Below are 19,491 nucleotides of genomic sequence, written 5' to 3'. Positions count from 1 at the left end.
ACACTGGATCACGGTGGGGTGGGAGAGTCAGTGAACCACACTGACAGGGAGAGAGGCAGTGACACACAGTGACGGGAGAGAGACACTGAATCACAGTGACACTGTGGAGCCCCGTGAGCACAGTGAGAAGCAAGAGATACTGATATGCAGTGAAAAGGGGGAGAGAAAACTGGGATCACAGCGAGAGGGAAGAGATTACTGTATCACAGTGGAGAAAGGGAAAGGGCCTGTTATACACAGGGACCGGGCCAGGCACTGGATCACCATGAGAGGGGATAAATAATCTCTCAGAGGCAAAACAAGCGATGGGGGCTGATCAGCGGCTGGTAATCACTTGCACTGTAGGTTCATATGGACCCCGGGGGGGGGGTTTTTTTTTGGGGTTAAAAATTTTACATTAATCTCTGGCAATGATTGTAAGCTACGCGCAGATCCATGGATCCCAATTTCCAGTCGTCCCCCATTTCCCATTGGCAAGGATCCAGAATGTCTCCTTCAAAACCCGCTTCCTTCTCAAGAGGCTCCCAGTCTCACCTCCCCCTTTCTTCTGCCCACAGTTTTTATCGCCAAGACCATCGAGAAATATTCATTCGGATAACAACACCACTCCAGTGAGTCATTCATTAACAATTAATGAGAAGGCAGTCCTGTGATACAAAAAGACAGAGGGACACAGAGATGCAGATCATTGTACAGATATCTCCTGAGAGAGAGGGATTGACAGACACCAGTCAGTGTACAGATATCTCCCGAGAGAGAGAGTGGACTGAGAGACACCATTCAGTGTACAGATACCTCCCTAAGAGAGAGAGGGGCTGAGAGGCACCTGTCAGTGTACAAACATCCCCTGAGAGAGAGGGGACTGAGAGACCCCGGTCAGTGTACAGACAGCTGGCTGCGAGAGAGAGGGACGAGAGACACCAGTCAGTGTTCGGCTATCTCCCTGAGAGAGAGGGACTGAGAGACACCATGTCAGTGTAAGCTATCTCCCTGAGAGAGAGGGACTGAGAGACACCAGTCAGTGTACAGACAATCTCCCTGAGAGAGAGAGGGACCGAGAGACACCATCAGTTTACAGATATCTCTCTGAGAGATAGAGAGGACTGAGAGACAACCATTCAGTGTACAGATATCTCCCTGAAGAGATAGAGGGACTGAGAGGCACCATCCTGTGTACAGATATCTCTCAGAGAGAGGGACTGAGAGACACCCGTCAGTGTACAGAAATCTCCCAGAGAGAGAGAGGACTGAGACACACCAGTCAGCGTACAGAAATCTCCCTGAGACAGAGGGACTGGGAGACACCAATCAGTGTACAGATATCTCATGAGAGAGAGGGACCTGAGCAGACACCAGTCAGTGTACACTTATCTCCCTGGGAGAGAGAGGACTGAGAAGACACCAGTCCGTATACAGATATCTCCCTGAGAGAGAGGGGACTGAGAGACACCAGTCAGTGTACAGATATCTCCCTGAGAGAGAGGGGACTGAGAGACACCAGTCAGTGTACAGATAACTCCCTGAGAGAGAGGGGACCGAGAGACACCATTCAGTGTACAGATAACTCCCTGAGAAAAAAGGGGACTGAGAGACAACCACTCACTGTACAGATATCTCCCTGAGAGAGAGAGCAACTGTGAGACACCAGTCAGTGTACAGATATCTCCCTGAAAGAGAGAGGGACTGAGAGACACCAGTCAGTGTACAGATATCTCCTGAGAGAGAGAGCAACTGAGAGACACCAGTCAGTGTACAGATATCTCCCTGAGAGAGAGAGTGGGACTGAGAGAAACCAGTGTTCAAATATTTCCCTGAGAGAGAGAGCGACTGAGAGACACATGTCAGTGTACAGATATCTCCTAGAGAGAGAGCGAATGAGAGACACCAGTCAGTGTACAGATATCTCCCTCAGAGAGAGAGCGACTGAGAGACACCAGTCAGTGTACAGAAGATATTCCCTGAGAGAGAGGGACTGAGACACACAGTCAGTGTACAGGTATCTCCCTGAGAGAGAGGGGACTGAGAGACACCAGTCAGTGTACAGATATCTCCCTGAGAGAGAGGACTGAGAAGACACCCGTCAGTGGTACAATATCTCTCTGAGAGAGAGAGGACTGAGAGACACCAGTCAGTGTACAGGTATCTCCCTGAGAGAGAGGGGGACTGATGAGTGACACCAGTCAGTGTTACAGATATCTCCCTGAGAGAGAGGGGACTGAGAGACACCCGTTAGTGTACAGATATCTCCCTGAGAGAGAGAGGGACTGAGAGACACCAGTCAGTGTACAGATATCTCCCTGAAGAGAGGGACTGAGAGACACCCGTCAGTGTACAGATATTCTCGTGAGTTAAGTGGAGTCAGGGTCTGACATATTGATCTAAATAATCTGATCAAGGTAGCCATTATCCTCCAGCCTGCCTTTTTTTCTATTTATTGCACGAGGGCATCAGTGGCTCCTCCAGTGATTTATTGCTTATCTCTAACTGCCATTGTTCAGGCACTTAACAAGCACCATATTGCCATGGTTCTTGCGTCTCATGTAGACTGACCAGGTAAGGACGGCAGATTTTCTTTCGTAAAGACATTAGTGAACCTGTCTTTTTAATTCCATGTTTTTAATGGAATTCAAATTTTCTCAGTTTGTGGCGGTGGGATTTTGATCCCAGTGCCCAGAACGTTGCCTGAGGTCTCTGGAAAACCCGTCAGTAACATTACCACTTTGGCACGATGCCACCACCTCATCTCTTGTTGGAGATGATCATTGCCTGGCACTTGTGTGGTGTGAATGTTACTACTCACCACTTGTCAGCCAAGCCTGGATATTGTCCAGGTCTTGCTGCATTTGGACACTGACTGCTTCAGTATCTGGGGAGGCGTGAATGTGCTGAACATTGTACAGTCATCAGCGAACATCCCCACTTCTGACCTTATGATGGAAGAAAGTCATTGACGAAGCAGCTGAAGATGGTTGGGCCGAGGACACTACCCTGAGGAACTCCTGCAGTGATGTCCTGGAGCTGAGATGACTGACCCTCCAACAACCACAAACCATCTTCCTTTGTGCTAGGTATGACCCAACCAGCGGAAGTTTTCCCCCTGATTCCATTAACTCCAGTTTTTGCTAGGGTTCATTGATGCCACATTTGGTCAAATGTGGCCTTGATGTTAGGGCAGTCACTCTCACCTCACCTCGGGAGCTCACCTCTTTTGTCCATGTTTGAACCAAGGCTGTAATGAGGTCAGGACTGAGTGGCCCTGGCGGAACCCAAACCAAGCATCAGTGAGCAGGTTATTGCTAAGCAAGTGCCACTTGATAGCACTGTTGATGACCCTTTCCATCACATACTGATGATTGAGAGTAGAAGGAACTGCTTTTTGTGGACAGCACACACCTGGGCAAAATTGCGCATAGCTGTGGAGATACCAGTGTTGGAGATACAGCTTGGCTAGGGGCAACGGCAAGTTCTGGAGCAGATATTTTCAGTAGTTTATTTCACTTAATATTGTCAGGCCCCCATAGCCTTTGCAGTATCCAGTGCCATCAAATGTTTCTTGATATCATGTGGAGTGAATCGAATTGGCTGAAGACTGGCATCTGTGATGCTGGGGACCTCCAGGAGGCCGAGATGGATCATCCACTCGGCACTTCTGGCTGAAGACTGTTGCAAATGCTTCAGACTGAACTTTTGCGCTGATGTGCTGGGCTCCCCATCAATGAGGCTGGGGATATTTGTGGAGCCTCCTCCTCCTCCAGTGAGTTTGTTTAAATGTCTACCACCATTCACATCTGGATGTGGCAGGACTGCAGAGCTTAGATCTGATCCGTGGTTGTGGGATCGATTTAGCTCTGTCTGTCACTTGCTGCTTACGCTGTTTGGCACTCAAGTAGTCCTGAGCTGTAGCTTCACCAGGTTAACACCTCATTTTAAGGTATGCCTGGTGGCTGCTCCTGACATGCCCTCCTGCACTCTTCACTGAACCAAGGTTGACCCCCCTGTCTTGGTGGCAATGGTAGAGTGGGGGATATGCCGGCCCATGAGTTACAGATTGTGTTCGAGTACAATTCTGCTGCTGCTTGCTGTCCCACAGCGCTTCATGGTTGCCCCAGTTTTGAGTTGCTAGATCAGTTCAAAATTAACCCATGTAGTGCCACATAGCACGATGGAGGGTATCCTCAATGTGAAGCGGGACTTCGTCTCCAGAAGGACTGTGCCGGTGGTCACTCCTACTGATACTGTCATGGACAGATACATCGGTGCCTAGGCAGGTTGGTGAATGATGTCAAGTTTTGTTTTTTTTTCCCTCTAGTTGGTTCCCACACCACCTGCCGCAGACCTGGACGAACAACTCTGTCCTTTCGGACTCGGCCAGCTCGAGCTGCAGTGGTGCTACCGAGCCACTCTTGGTGATGGACATTGAGGTACCCCACCCAGGCCAGGATTTTCCCTTCAGTGATTTGGAGGCAGGGCCCACTCGCCGAGGGGAAAATGACACGGGATAAGGTCGGGAGGAACCCCCCACGTCATCCCGGTCGCTTTAAATATTCACGAAGGCGGGCGGACAGCGAAATACAGCTGTCTGCCCGCCGACCTGTCAATGGCCAATTAAGGCCATAATAATTTTTAATATTTATCTATTTTTAGAGTTTACTTACCTCTCACGAGTCTCCCTGAGACAGACTTTGCCTCAGGGAGCAGCCGCCCTTTGACAAATGGAGATTTCCTCCCCTCCCGGAACAGGAAGTGCATAGCACTTCCTGTCGGGCAGGCCTCCGGGTGGGCCTTAATTGGCCCGCCCCACTCAAAATGGTGGCAGGCTCTGTTTTGGCGGCGGGGTTCAGCTGCCCACCCACCGATGCTGCGCCGGTGGGGCTCACCCACCCACCGAGGTAAGAATTCTGCCCCCAGAATATATTCTGCGCCCTTGCCACCCTCAGTGCTTCCCCCCCAAGTGATGTTCAACATGGAGCGCACTGATTCCTCAGCTAAGGGAGGCGGTACATGGTAATCAGCAGGAGGTTTCCTTGCCCGTGTTTGACCTGATGGCCATGAGACTTCATGGGGTCCGGATTCGATGTTGAGGACTCCCAGGGCAATTCTCCCACTACTGTATACCACTGTGCCGCCACCTCTCCGGTGGGACAGGACATACCCAGGGCTGGTGATGGTGGAGTCTGGGTCATAGTCATATTCATGGAATCATATCTCTCAGACAATGTCAGATGTTGCTTGACTAGTCTGTCAGACAGCTCTCCCAATTTTGACACTAGCCCCCACAGATGTTTGTAAGGAGACTTTTGCAGGGCTGGGATTGCCATGCTCGGTTCTGGTGTCCAGGTCGATGCCGGGCAGTCCATCCTTGTGGACTTTCCAGCAGTTTGATATGACTGAGTGGTTTGCTGGGCCATTTCAGAGAGGCAGTTCACCACAATCCTCTGCGCCTGGAGTCATATGTTGGCCTGATCGGTGAGGATGGCACATTTCCTTCTCTGAAGGACATCAGGGAACCAGATGGCTTTTTTACGACAATCGACAATTGTTCCATGGCCATCATTCGACTTTTAATTCCAGATTTTTATTGAGTTCAAGTGCCACCATCTATTGTGGTGGGATTCGAACCCTGGTCCCCAGAGCTGGAACACTGGTCCAGTGACAATACCACTCTGCCACTGCCTTTGATGGCCCACTATTTCAGCATCAAACTTGCATGGTGAGCCAATAGCTTGGGCCCTATTTGCCAGATTGCTGATAAGTCCAATCTTTGGGGAACTGCGAGAATCCCAACATGTATATTGGCCAGTGAAGGTAGGCTGGTGGGAGACTGTGGTAGAGAACCCCGCATATATCCCTACATGTCTTAATGGGCTCCACCTGCACTCTCACCCACCTCTGAAATGGAGCAGTCAAATGAACGCCTCAATCCTTGACTTACTAGTTGAGGGTTCTGCCAGGGAGCTTTTAAGTCGGGCCTGAGCCATTTGTGCACCATGCAAACTTGATGCTGAAATAGGACAAGGAGCAGCACGAGTAGTCCAAGCAGCTTGCTTTAAATTTCAAAGAGTGCTTGGCCTTTAACTGTCAGTCACCATCAACAGGTGCATTCTCCATGGCAACACCCTACCAATCAGAGTCCAACAGCTAATCACTCAGCACTATCATCACATACAGTATAAATTGTTTACTTTCCCCTCAAATTGGTTCTTGCAGAGTGTCCTGATGAGTGCAAGACAAAAAAGCTTCAACATGTCTCTTTTTCAGCAATGCTCATCTTCTCTAATACTAACTGACATTTTAATGAATGAACATTTTTCCTGACAGATGTCGAATGCTTTTTGGAACATGAAACTAAGGGAGGACAAAGTGCAAGAATTTAAAAGTTTCATTCATGAGCAGGTAACTCAGTGGTGAAAGGACACTTTAGATAAAATGTAACTCTGTACTAACCCTGTGCTGTGCCTGTTCTGGGAGTGTTTGACGGGGACAGTGTAGAGGGAGATTTACTCTGTATCTAACCCCGTGCTGTACCTGTCCTGGGAGTGTTTGATGGGGACGGTGTAGAGGGAGCTTTACTCTGTATCTAACCCGTGCTGTACCTGTCCTGGGAGCTGTTGATGGGGACGGTGTAGAGGGAGCATTACTCTGTATCTAACCCCGTGCTGTACCTGTCCTGGGAGTGTTTGATGGGCGACAGTGTAGAGGGAGATTTACTCTGTATCTAACCCCGTGCTGTACCTGTCCTGGGAGTGTTTGATGGGACGGTGTAGAGGGAGATTTACTCTGTATCTAACCCCCGTGCTGTACCTGTCCTGGAGTGTTTGATGGGAGAGTGTAGAGAGAGCTTTACTCTGTATGTAACACCGTGCTGTACCTGTCCTGGGAGTGTTTGATGGGGGACGGTGTAGAGGGAGGCTTTACTCTGTATCTAACCCCATGCTGTTACCTGTCCTGGGAGTGGTTGTTGGGGACAGGTAGAGGGAGCTTTACACTGTATCTAAACCCGTATTGTACCTGTCCTGGGAGTGTTTGATGGGGGCGGATTTGAGGGAGCTGTACTCTGTATCTAACCCCGTGCTGTACCTGTCTCGGGATTGTTTGATGGGGACGGTGTAGGGGAGCATTTACTCTGTACTAACCCCGTGCTGTACCTGTCCTGGAGTGTTTGATGGGGACAGTGTAGAGGGAGATTTACTCTGTATCTAACCCGTGCTGTCCCTGTCCTGGGAGGGTCTGATCGGGACGGTGTAGAGGGACCTTTACTCTGTATCTAACCCCGTGCTGTCACTGTCCTGGGAGTGTTTGATGGGGACAGTGTAGAGGGAGCTTTACTCTGTATCTAACCCCGTGCTGTACCTGTCCTGGGAGTGTTTGATGGGGACAGTGTAGAGGAGCTTTACTCTATCTAACCCCGTGCTGTACCTGTCCTGGGAGTGTTTGATGGGGACGGTGTAGAGGAGCTTTTACTCTGTATCTAACCCGTGCTGTACCTGTCCTGGGAGTGTTTGATGGGGACAGTGTAGAGGGAGCTTTACTCTGTATCAAACCCCGTGCTGTACCTGTCCTGGGAGTGTTTGATGGGGACAGTGTAGAGGGATATACTCTGTATCTAACCCCAGTGCTGTACCTGTCCTGGGAGTGTTTGATGGGGACAGTGTAGAGGGAGCTTTACTCTGTATCTAACCCCGTGCTGTACCTGTCTGGGAGTGTTTGATGGGGACAGTGTAGAGGGAGCTTTACTCTGTATCTAACCCCGTGTCTGTACCTGTCCTGGGAGTGTTTGATGGGGACAGTTTTAGAGGGAGCTTTACGTTGTATTTAACCCCTTGCTGTATCTGTCCTGGGAGTGTTTGATGGGGACGGTGTAGAGGGAGCTTTACTCTGTATCTAACCCCGTGCTGTACCTGACCTGGGAGTGTTTGATGGGGACAGTGTAGAGGGAGCTTTACTCTGTATCTAACCCCGTGCTGTACCTGTCCTGGGAGTGTTTGATGGGGACCGTGTAGAGGGAGATTTACTCTGTATCTAACCCCGTTGTTGTACCTGTCCTGGGAGTGTTTGATGGGGACAGTGTAGAGGGAGCTTTACTCTGTATCTAAGCCCGTGCTGTACCTGTCCTGGGAGTGTTTGATGGAGGACAGTGTAGAGGGAGCTTTACTCTGTATCTAACCCCGTGCTGTACCTGTCCTGGGAGTGTTTGATGGGGACGGTGTAGAGGGAGATTTACTCCTGTATCTAACCCCGTGCTGTACCTGTCCTGGGAGTGTTTGATGGGGACAGTGTTAGAGGGAGCTTTACTCTGTATCTAACCCCGTGCTGTACCTGTCCTGGGAGTGTTTGATGGGGACGGTGTAAGAGGGAGCTTTACTCTGTATCTAACCCCGTGCTGTACCTGTCCTGGGAGGTGTTTGATGGGGACAGTGTAGAGGAGATTTACTCTGTACGTACCCGTGCTGTACCTGTCCTGGGAGTGTTTGGTGGGACAGTGTAGAGGGAGCTTTACTCTGTATCTAACCCGTGCTGTACCTGTCTTGGATGTTTTTGATGGGGACGGTGTAGAGGGAGATTTACTCTGTAACAACCCCCGTGTTGTACGTGACCCGGGAGTGTTTGATGGGACAGTTTAGAAGGAGCTGTACTCTGTACCTAACCCCGTGCTGTACCTGTCCTGGGAGTGTTTGAGGGGACAGTGTGGTGGGTGCTTTATTCTGTATCTAACCCCGTGCTGTACCTGTCCTGGAGTGTTTGATGGGGACAGTGTGGTGGGTGCTTTATTCTGTATCTAACCCCGTGCTGTACCTGTCCTGGGAGTGTTTGATGGGGACGGTGTAGAGGAAATTTACTCTGTATCTAACCCCGTGTTGTACCTGTCCTGGGAGTGTTTGATGGGGATAGTGTAGAGGAGCTTTTACTCTGTATCTAACCCCCGTGCTTGTACCTGCCCTAGTAGTGTTTGATGGGGACAGTGTAGAGGGAGATTTACTCTGTATCAACCCATGCTGCACAGTTCTGGAATTTTGATGGGGACGAGTGTAGAGGGGAGATTTACTCTGTATCTTACCCCGTGCTGTACCTGTCCTGGGAGTGTTTGATGGGGACAGTGTAGAGGGAGCTTTACTCTGTATCTAATCCCGTGCTGTAGCTGTCCTGGGAGTGTTTGATGGGGACGGTGTAGAGGGAGATTTACTCTGTATCTAACCCCCGTGCTGTACCTGTCCTGGAGTGTTTGATGGGAGAGTGTAGAGGGAGATTTACTCTGTATCTAACCCCGTGCTGTACCTGTCCTTTGAGTGTTTGATGGGGACAGTGTAGAGGGAGCTTTACTCTGCATCTAACCCCGTGCTGTACCTGTCCTGGGAGTGTTTGATGGGGACAGTGTAGAGGGAGCTTACTCTGTATCTAACCCCGTGCTGTACCTGTCCTGGGAGTGTTTGATGTGGACGGTGTAGAGGGTATTTACTCTGTAACTAGCCCCGTGCTGTACCAGTCCTGGGAGTGTTTGATGGGGACAGTGTAGAGGGAGCTTTACTCTTCATCTAACCCCGTGCTGTACCTGACCTTTGAGTGTTTGATGGGGACAGTGTAGAGGGAGTGTATCTAACCCCGTGCTGTACCTGTCCTGGGAGTGTTTGATGGGGACAGTGTAGAGGGAGCTTTACTCTGTATCTAACCCCGTGCTGTACCTGTCCTGGGAGTGTTTGATGGGGACGTGTAGAGGGAGCTTTACTCTGTATCTAACCCCGTGCTGTACCTGTCCTGGGAGTGTTTGATGGGCGACAGTGTAGAGGGAGATTTACTCTGTATCTAACCCCGTGCTGTACCTGTCCTGGGAGTGTTTGATGGGGACGGTGTAGAGGGAGATTTACTCTGTATCTAACCCCCGTGCTGTACCTGTCCTGGGAGTGTTTGATGGGGACAGTGTAGAGGGAGCTTTACTCTGTATCTAACCCCGTGCTGTACCTGTCCTGGAGTGTTTGATGGGACGTGTAGAGGGAGCTTTACTCTGTATCTAACCCCCGTGCTGTACCTGTCCTGGGAGTGTTTGATGGCGACAGGTGTAGAGGGAGATTTACTCTGTATCTAAACCCATGCTGTACCTGTCCTGGAGTGTTTGATTGGGGACGTGTAGAGGGAGATTTACTCTGTATCTAACCCCCGTGCTGTACCTGTCCTGGGAGTGTTTGATGGGGACAGTGTAGAGGGAGCCTTTACTCTGTATCTAACACCGTGCTGTACCTGGCCTGGGCGTGTTTGATGCGGACAGTGTAGAGGGAGCTTTACTCTGTATCTAACCCCGTGCTGTACCTGTCCTGGGAGTGTTTGATGGGTCAGTGTAAGGGAGATTTACTCTGTATCTAACCCCGTGCTGTACCTGTCCGGGGAGTGTTTGAGGGGACAGTGTTAGAGGGAGCTGTACTCTGTATCTAACCCCGTGCTGTACCTGTCCTGGGAGTGTTTGATGGGGACAGTGTAGAGGGAGATTTACTCTGTATCTAACCCCGTGCTGTACCTGTCCTGGGAGTGTTTGATGGGGACAGTGTAGAGGGAGATTTAGTCTGTATCTAACCCCGTGCTGTACCTGTCCTGGGAGTGTTTGATGGGGACAGTGTAGAGGGAGCTTTACTCTGTATCTAACCCCGTGCTGTACCTGTCCTGGGGGAGTGTTTGATGGGGACGGTGTAGAGGGAGATTTACTCTGTATCTAACCCCGTGCTGTACCTGTCCTGGGAGTGTTTGATGGGGACAGTGTAGAGGGAGCTTTACTCTGTATCTAACCCCGTGCTGTACCTGTCCTGGGAGTGTTTGATGGGGACTGTGTAGAGGGAGCTTTACTCTGTATCTAACCCCGTGCTGTACCTGTCCTGGGAGTGTTTGATGGGGACAGTGTAGAGGGAGATTTACTCTGTATCTAACCCCGTGCTGTACCTGTCCTGGAGTGTTTGATGGGAAGTGTAGAGGGAGCTTTACTCTGTATCTAACCCGTGCTGTACCGGTCCTGGGAGTGTTTGATGGGACAGTGTAGAGGGAAGCTTTACTCTGTATCTAACCCCCGTGCTGTACCTGTCCTGGGAAGTGTTTGATGGGGACGTGTAGAGGGAGCTTTACTCTGTTTCTAACCCAGTGCTGTACATGTCCTGGGAAGTGTTTGATGGGGACGCTGTAGAGGGAGCTTTACTCTGTATCTAACCCCGTGCTGTACCTGTCTGGGAGTGTTTGATGGGGACAGTGTAGAGGGAGATTTACTCTGTATCTAACCCGTGCTGTACCTGTCCCTGGGAGTGTTTGATGGGCGACGGTGTAGAGGGAGATTTACTCTGTATCTAACCCCAGTGCTGTACCTGTCCTGGGAAGTGTTTGATGGGGACGGTGTAAGGGAGCTTTACTTAGTATCTCACCCCATGCTGTACCTGTCCTGGGAGTGTTTGATGGGGACGGTGTAGAGGGAGATTAACTCTGTATCTAACCCCGTGCTGTACCTGTCCTGGGAGGGTTTGATGGCGACGGAGTAGAGGGAGCTTTACTCTTTATCTAACCCCATGCTGTACCTGTCCTGGGAGTGTTTGATGGGGACGGTGCAGAGGGAGATTTACTCTGTAACTAACCCCCGTGTTGTACCTGTCCCTGGGAGTGTTTGATAGGTACAGTGTAGTGGGAGCTTTACTCTGTATCTAACCCCGTGCTGTACCTGACCTGGGAGTGTTTGATGGGGATGGTGTAAAGGGAAATTTACTCTGTATCTAACACCGTGCTGTACCTGTCCTGGGAGTGTTTGATGGGGACAGTGTAGAGGGAGCTTTACTCTGTATCTAAGCCCGTGCTGTACCTGTCCTGGGAGTGTCTGATGGGGACAGTGTAGAAGGAGATTTACTTTGTATCTAACCCCGTGCTGTACCTGCCCTGGGAGGGTTTGATGGCGACGGAGTAGAGGGAGTTTTACTCTTTATCTATCCCCGTGCTGTACCTGACCTGGGAGGGTTTGAAGGGGAAAGTGTAGAGGGAGCTGTACTCTGTATCTAACCCCGTGCTGTACCTGTCCTGGGTGTGTTTGGTGGGGAGAGTGTAGAGGGAGCTTTACTCTGTATCCAACTTTGTGTGCTGGACCTGTCCTGGGAGTGTTTTGATGGGGACGGTGTAGAGGGAGCTATACTCTGTATCTAACCCCGTGCTGTACCTGACCTGGGAGTGTTTGATGGCGACAGAGTAGAGGGAGATTTACTCTGTATCTAACCCCATGCTCTACCTGTCCTGGGAGTGTTTGATGGGGCCGATGTAGAGGGAGATTTACACTGTAACTAACCCCCCGTGTTGTACCTGTCCTGGGAGTGTTTGATGGGGACAGTTTAGAGGGAGCTTTACTCTGTATCTAACACCGTGCTGTACCTGTCCTGGGAGTGTTTGATGCGGACGGTGTAGAGGGAGCTATACTCTGTATCTAACCCCGTGCTGTACCTGACCTGGGAGTGTTTGATGGGGACAGTGTAGAGGGAGATTTACTCTGTATCTAACCCCATGCTGTACCTGTCCTGGGAGTGTTTGATGGGGACGATGTAGAGGGAGATTTACTCTGTAACTAACCCCCGTGTTGTACCTGTCCTGGGAGTGTTTGATGGGGACAGTTTAGAGGGAGCTTTACTCTGTATCTAACACCGTGCTGTACCTGTCCTGGGAGTGTTTGATGCGGACGGTGTAGAGGGAGCTTTACTCTGTATCTAACCCCGTGCTGTACCTGTCCTGGGAGTGTTTGTTGGGTCAGTGAAGAGGGAGATTTACTCTGTAACTAGCCCCCGTGTTGTACCTGTCCTGGGAGTGTTTGATGGGAACAGTTTAGAGGGAGCTGTACTCTGTATCTAACCTCGTGCTGTACCTGTCCTGGGAGTGTTTGATGGGGACGGTGTTAGGGGACATTTACTCTGTAACTAACCCCGTGAGGTACCTGTCCTGGGAGTGTTTGATGGGGACGTGTAGAGGGAGATTTACTCTGTAACTAATCCCGTGCTGTACCTGTCCTAGGAGGGTTTGATGGGTACAGTGTAGAGGGAGCTTTACTCTGTATCTAACCCCGTGCTGTACCTGTCTTGGGAGTGTTTGATGGGGACGGTGTAGAGGGAGATTTACTCTGTAACTAACCCCCGTGTTGTACGTGTCCTGGGAGTGTTTGATGGGGACAGTTTAGAAGGAGCTGTACTCTGTATCTAACCCCGTGCTGTACCTGTCCTGGGAGTGTTTGATGGGGACGGTGTAGAGGGAGCTTTACTCTGTATCTTTACCGTGCTGTACCTGTCCTGGAGTGTTTGATGGGGACGGTGTAGAGGGAGTGTTACTCTGTATCTAACCCCGTGCTGTACTTGTCCTGGAAGTGTTTGATTGGGGAAGTGTAGAGGGAGCTTTACTCTGTATCTAATCCCGTGCTGTACCTGTCCTGGGAGTGTTTGATGGGGACTGTGTAGAGGGAAGCTTTACTCTGTATCTAACCCCCAGTGCTGTACCTGTCCCTGGGAGTGTTTGATGGGGCACAGTGTAGAGGGAGATTTACTCTGTATCTAACCCAGTGCTGTACCTGTCCTGGGAGTGTTTGATGGGGACAGTGTAGAGGGAGCTTTACTCTGTATCTAACCCGTGCTGTACCTGTCCTGGGAGTGTTTGATGGGGACAGTGTAGAGGGAGCTTTACTCTGTATCTAACCCCGTGCTGTACCTGTCCTGGGAGTGTTTGATGGGGACAGTGTAGAGGGAGCTTTACTCTGTATCTAACCCCGTGCTGTACCTGTCCTGGGAGTGTTTGATGGGGACAGTGTAGAGGGAGATTTACTCTGTATCTAACCCCGTGCTGTACCTGTCTGGGAGTGTTTGATGGGGCCAGTGTAGAGGGAGATTTGCTCTGTATCTAACTCGTCCTGTAACTGTCCTGGGAGCGTTTGAAGCGGACTGTGTAGAGAGAGCTTTACGCTGTATCTAACCCTGTGCTGTACCTGTCCTGGGAGTGTTTGATCGGGACTGTGTAGAGGGAGCTTTACTCTGTATCTAACCCCAGTGCTGTACCTGTCCTGGGAGTGTTTGATGGGGACTGTGTAGAGGGAGCTTTACTCTGTATCTAACCCCGTGCTGTACCTGTCCTGGGAGTGTTTGATGGGGGACAGTGTTAGAGGGAGCTTTACTCCTGTATCTAACCCCGTGCTGTACCTGTCCTGGGAGTGTTTGATGGGGGACAGTGTAGAGGAGCTTACCTCTGTATCTAACCCCGTGCTGTACCTGTCCTGGGAGTGTTTAATGGGGACAGTGTAGAGGGAGCTTTACTCTGTATCTTACCCCGTGCTGTACCTGTCCTGGGAGTGTTTGATGGGGACAGTGTAGAGGGAGCTTTGACTCTGTATCTAACCCGTGCTGTACCTGTCCTGGGAGTGTTTGATGGGGACAGTGTAGAGGGAGCTTTACTCTGTATCTTACCCCGTGCTGTACCTGTCCTGGGAGTGTTTGATGGGGACAGTGTAGAGGGAGCATTACTCTGTATCTAACCCCGTGCTGTACCTGTCCTGGGAGTGTTTGATGGACAGTGTAGAGGGAGCTTTTCTCTGTATCGAGCCACATGCAGTACCTGTCCTGGGAGTGTGTGATGGGGATGGTGTAGATGGAGATTTAGACTGTATCTAACCCCGTGCTGTACATGTCCTGGGAGTGTTTGATGGGGACAGTGTAGAGGGAGATTTACTCTGTATCTAACCCCGTGCTGTACCTGTCCTGGGAGTGTTTGATGGGGACAGTGTAGAGGGAGGTTTACTCTGTATCTAACCCCGTGCTGTACCTGTCCTGGGAGTGTTTGATGGGGACAGTGTAGAGGGAGATTTACTCTGTATCTAATCCCGTGCTGTACCTGTCCTGGGAGTGTTTGATGGGGACAGGTGTAGAGGGAGATTTACTCTGTATCTAACCCCGTGCTGTTACCTGTCCTGGGAGTGTTTGATGGGGACAGTGTAGAGGGAGCTTTACTCTGTATCTAACCCCGTGCTGTACCTGTCCTGGAGTGTTTGATGGGGACAGTGTAGAGGGAGCTTTACTCTGTATCTAACCCCGTGCTGTACCTGTCCTGGGAGTGTTTGATGGGGATGGTGTAAAGGGAACTTTACTCTGTATCTAACCCCGTGCTGTACCTGTCCTGGGAGTGTTTGATGGGGACGGTGTAGAGGGAGATTAACTCTTTAACTAACCCCGTGCTGTACTGGACCTGGGAGTGTTTGATGGGGACAGTGTAGATGGATATTTACTCTTTATCTAACACCTTGCTGTACCTGTCCTGGGAGTGTTTGATGGGGACGCTGTAGTGGGAGATTTACTCTGTATCTAACCCGTGCTGTACCTGTCCTGGGAGTGTTTGATGGGGAGGGTGTAGAGGGAGCTTTACTCTGTATCTAATTCCGTGCTGCACCTGTCCTGGGAGTGTTTGATGGGGACGGTGTAGAGGGAGATTTACTCTGTAACTAACCCCGTGTTGTAACTGTCCTGGCAGTGTTTGATGGGGACAGTTTAGAGGGAGCTGTACTCTGTATCTAACCCCGTGCTGTATCTGTCCTGTGAGTGGTTGATGGGGACGGTGTAGAACGGAGCTTTACTTTGTATCTAACCCCGTGCTGTATCTGTCCTGGCAGTGTTTGATGGGGACATTATAGAGGGAGCTTTACTCTGTATCTAACCCCGTGCTGTACCTGTCCTGGGAGTGTTTGATGGGGACATTATAGAGGGAGCTTTACTCTGTATCTAAACCCGTGCTGTACCTGCCCAGGGAGGGTTTGATGGCAACGGAGTAGAGGAGCTTTACACTGTAGCTAACCCTGTGCTGTACCTGTCCTGGGAGTGTTTGATAGGGGACGGTGTAGAGGGACATTTACTCTGTATCTAACCCTATGCTGTACCTGTCCTGGGAGTGTTTGATGTGGAAGGTGTAGAGGGAGATTTACTCTCTATACAACACCTTGCTGTACCTGTCCTGGGAATGTTTGATGGGGACGTTGTAGAGGGAGATTTACTCTGTAACTAATCCCATGCTGTACCTGCCCTAGGAGGGTTTGATGGGTACAGTGTAGAGGGGGCTTTACTCTGTATCTAACCCTGTGCTGTACCTGTCCTGGGAGTGTTTGATGGGGACAGTGTAGAGGGAGATTTACTCTGTATCTAACTCCATGCTGTACCAGTCCTGGGAATGTTTGATGGGGACGGTGTAGAGGGAGCTTTACTCTGTATCTAACCCCTGTGCTGTACCTGTCCTGGGAGTGGTTTGATGGGGACAGTGTGGAGGGAGCTTTACTCTGTATCTAACCTCGTGCTGTACCTGTCCTGGGAGCGTTTGATGGGGACAGTGTAGAGGGAGCTTTACTCTGTATCTAAGCCCGTGCTGTACCTGTCCTGGGAGGGTTTGATGGCGACGGAGTAGAGGGAGCTTTACTCTTTATCTATCCCTGTGCTGTACCTGTCCTGGGAGTGTTTGATGGGGACAGTGTGGAGGGTGCTTTACTCTGTATCTAACCCCGTGCTGTACCTGTCCTGGGAGTGTTTGATGGGGACGGTGTAGAGGGAGCTTTACTCTGTATCTAATTCCGTGCTGCACCTGTCCTGGGAGTGTATTTGATGGGGACGGTGTAGAGGGAGATTTACTCTGTAACTAACCCCCGTGTTGTACCTGTCCTGGCAGTGTTTGATGGGGATGGTGTAAAGGGAAATTTACTGTGTATCTAACCCCGTGCTGTACCTGTCCTGGGAGTGTTTGATGGGGACGGTTGTAGAGGGAGATTTACTCTGTAACTAATCCCATGCTGTACCTGCCCTAGGTGGGTTTGATGGGTACAGTGTAGAGAGGGCTTTACTCTGTATCTAACCCTGTGCTGTACCTGTCCTGGGAGTGTTTGATGGGGACGCTGTAGAGGGAGATTTACTCTGTATCTAACCCCGTGCTGTACCTGTCCTGGGAGTGTTTGATGGGGACAGTGTAGAGGGAGATTTACTCTGTATCTAACCCCGTGCTGTACCTGTCCTTAGAGTGTTTGATGGGGACGGTGTAGAGGGAGCTTTACTCTGTATCTAATTCCGTGCTGCACCTGTCCTGGGAGTGTTTGATGGGGACGGTGTAGAGGGAGATTTACTCTGTAACTAACCCCCGTGTTGTACCTGTCCTGGCAGTGTTTGATGGGGACAGTTTAGAGGGAGCTGTACTCTGTATCTAACCCCGTGCTGTATCTGTCCTGTGAGTGGTTGATGGGGACGGTGTAAACGGAGCTTTACTTTGTATCTAACCCCGTGCTGTACCTGTCCTGGGAGGGTTTGATGGCAACGGAGTAGAGGGAGCTTTACACTGTAGCTAACCCTGTGCTGTACCTGTCCTGGGAGTGTTTGATGGGGACGGTGTAGAGGGACATTTACTCTGTATCTAACCCTATGCTGTACCTGTCCTGGGAGTGTTTGATGGGGACTGTGTGGAGGGTGCTTTACTCTTTATCTAACCGCATGCTGTACCTGTCCTGGAAGTGATTGATGGGGACGTTGTAGAGGGAGCTCTACTCTGTATCTAACCCCGTGCTGTACCTGACCTGGGAGTGTTTGATGGGGATGCTGTAGAGGGAGATTTACTCTGTATCTAACCCCATGCTGTACCTGTCCTGGGAGTGTTTGATGGGGACATTGTAGAGGCAGCTTTACTCTGTATCTAAACCCGTGCTGCACCTGCCCTGGGAAGATTTGATGGCGACGGTTGTAGAGGGGGATTTATTCTGTATCTAACCCCGTGCTATACCTGTCCTGGGAGTGTTTGATGGGGACGGTGTAGAGGGAGTTTTACTCTGTATCTAACCCTGTGCTGTACCTGTCCTGGGAGTGTTTGATGGGGACTGTGTGGAGGGTGCTTTACTCTGTATCTAACCGCATGCTGTACCTGTCCTGGAAGTGATTGATGGGGACGGTGTAGAGGGACCTTTACTCTGTATCTAACCACCGTGTTGTACCTGCGCTAGGAGTATTTGATGGGGACAGTGTAGAGGGAGATTTACTCTGTATCTAACTCAATGCTGTACCTGTCCTGGGAGTGTTTGGTGGGGAAGGTGTAGAGGGAGATTTAATCTCTATCTAACACCTTGCTGTACCTGTCCTGGGAATGTTTGATGGGGACGCTGTAGAGGGAGCTCTACTCTGTATCTAACCCCGTGCTTTACCTGACCTGGGAGTGTTTAATGGGGTCGCTGTAGAGGGAGATTTACTCTGTATCTAACTCAATGCTGTACCTGTCCTGGGAGTGTTTGGTGGGGAAGGTGTAGAGGGAGATTTAATCTCTATCTAACACCTTGCTGTACCTGTCCTGGGAATGTTTGATGGGGACGCTGTAGAGGGAGCTCTACTCTGTATCTAACCCCATGCTGTACCTGTCCTGGGTGTGTTTGATACGTACAGTGTAGAGGGAGGTTTACTCTGTATCTAACCCCGTGCTGTAGCTGACCTGGGAGTGTTTGATGGGGATGTTGTGAAGGGAAATTAACTCTGTAACTAACCCCGTGCTGTACCTGACGTGGGAGTGTTTGATGGGGGCAGTGTAGATGGATATTTACTCTTTATCTAACACCTTGCTGTTCCTGTCCTGGGAGTGTTTGATGGGGACAGTTTAGATGGAGCCTTACTCTGTATCTAACCCCGTGCTGTATCTGTCCTGTGAGTGGTTGATGGGGACAGTGTAGAGGGAGATTTACTCTGTACCTAATCCCGTGCTGTAGCGGTCCTGTGAGTGTTTGATGGGACAGTGTGGAGGGAACTTTACTCTGTATCTAACCCCCCGTGTTGTACCTGCCCTAGGAGTGTTTGATGGGCACAGTGTAGAGGGAGATTTACTCTGTATCTAACTCCATTTTGTACCTGTCCTGGGAATGTTTAATGGGTACGCTGTAGAGGGATCTTTACTCTGTATCTAACCCCGTGCTGTACCTGTCCTGGGAGTGTTTGATGGGGACAGTGTGGAGGGAGATTTACTCTGTATCTAAGCCCGTGCTGTACCTGTCGTGGGACTGTTTGATGGGGACAGTGTAGAGGGAGCTTTACTCTGTATCTAACCCCGTGCTGTACCTGACCTGGGAGTTTTTGACGGGGATGGTGTAAAGGTAAATTTACTCTGTATCTTACCCCGTGCTGTACCAGTCCTGGGAGTGTTTGATGGGGACAGTGTAGAAGGAGATTTACTCTGTATCTTACCCCGTGCTCTACCTGTCCTGGGAGTGTTTGATGGGGACGGTGTATATGGAGCTTTACTTAGTATCTAACCCCGTGCTGTACCTGTCCTGGGAGCGCTTGATGAAGACGGTGTAGAGGGAGCTTTTCTCTGTATCCAACTTTGTGTGCTGTACCTGTCCTTTGAGTGTTTGATGGGGACAGTGTAGAGGGAGCTTTACTCTGTCTCTAACCCCGTGCTGTACCTGTCCTGTGAGTGTTTGATGGGGACAGTGTAGAGGGAGCTTTACTCTGTCTCTAACCCAGT

At 50.4% G+C, this 19,491-nt stretch overlaps 1 protein-coding gene across 1 annotated transcript in view; it reads left to right on the top strand.

The window, feature by feature from the left end:
- The first annotated feature begins 561 nt into the window (after positions 1 to 561).
- The window catches only part of LOC121274794 (reticulocyte-binding protein 2-like), a 105,862-nt gene continuing 86,932 nt past the window's right edge, over positions 562 to 19,491 (top strand). Inside the window, exons 1-2 of the mRNA XM_041182146.1 lie at positions 562 to 609; positions 6,316 to 6,393. Coding sequence (XP_041038080.1) covers positions 6,319 to 6,393 — 75 coding nt within the window. The 5' untranslated portion in view covers positions 562 to 609; positions 6,316 to 6,318. The remainder of the gene's footprint in view (positions 610 to 6,315; positions 6,394 to 19,491) is intronic.

Source organism: Carcharodon carcharias, assembly GCF_017639515.1.
Source record: "Carcharodon carcharias isolate sCarCar2 chromosome 38 unlocalized genomic scaffold, sCarCar2.pri SUPER_38_unloc_2, whole genome shotgun sequence".
NCBI lineage: Eukaryota > Metazoa > Chordata > Chondrichthyes > Lamniformes > Lamnidae > Carcharodon > Carcharodon carcharias.
This window is presented reverse-complemented; position numbering and strand designations above follow the sequence as displayed.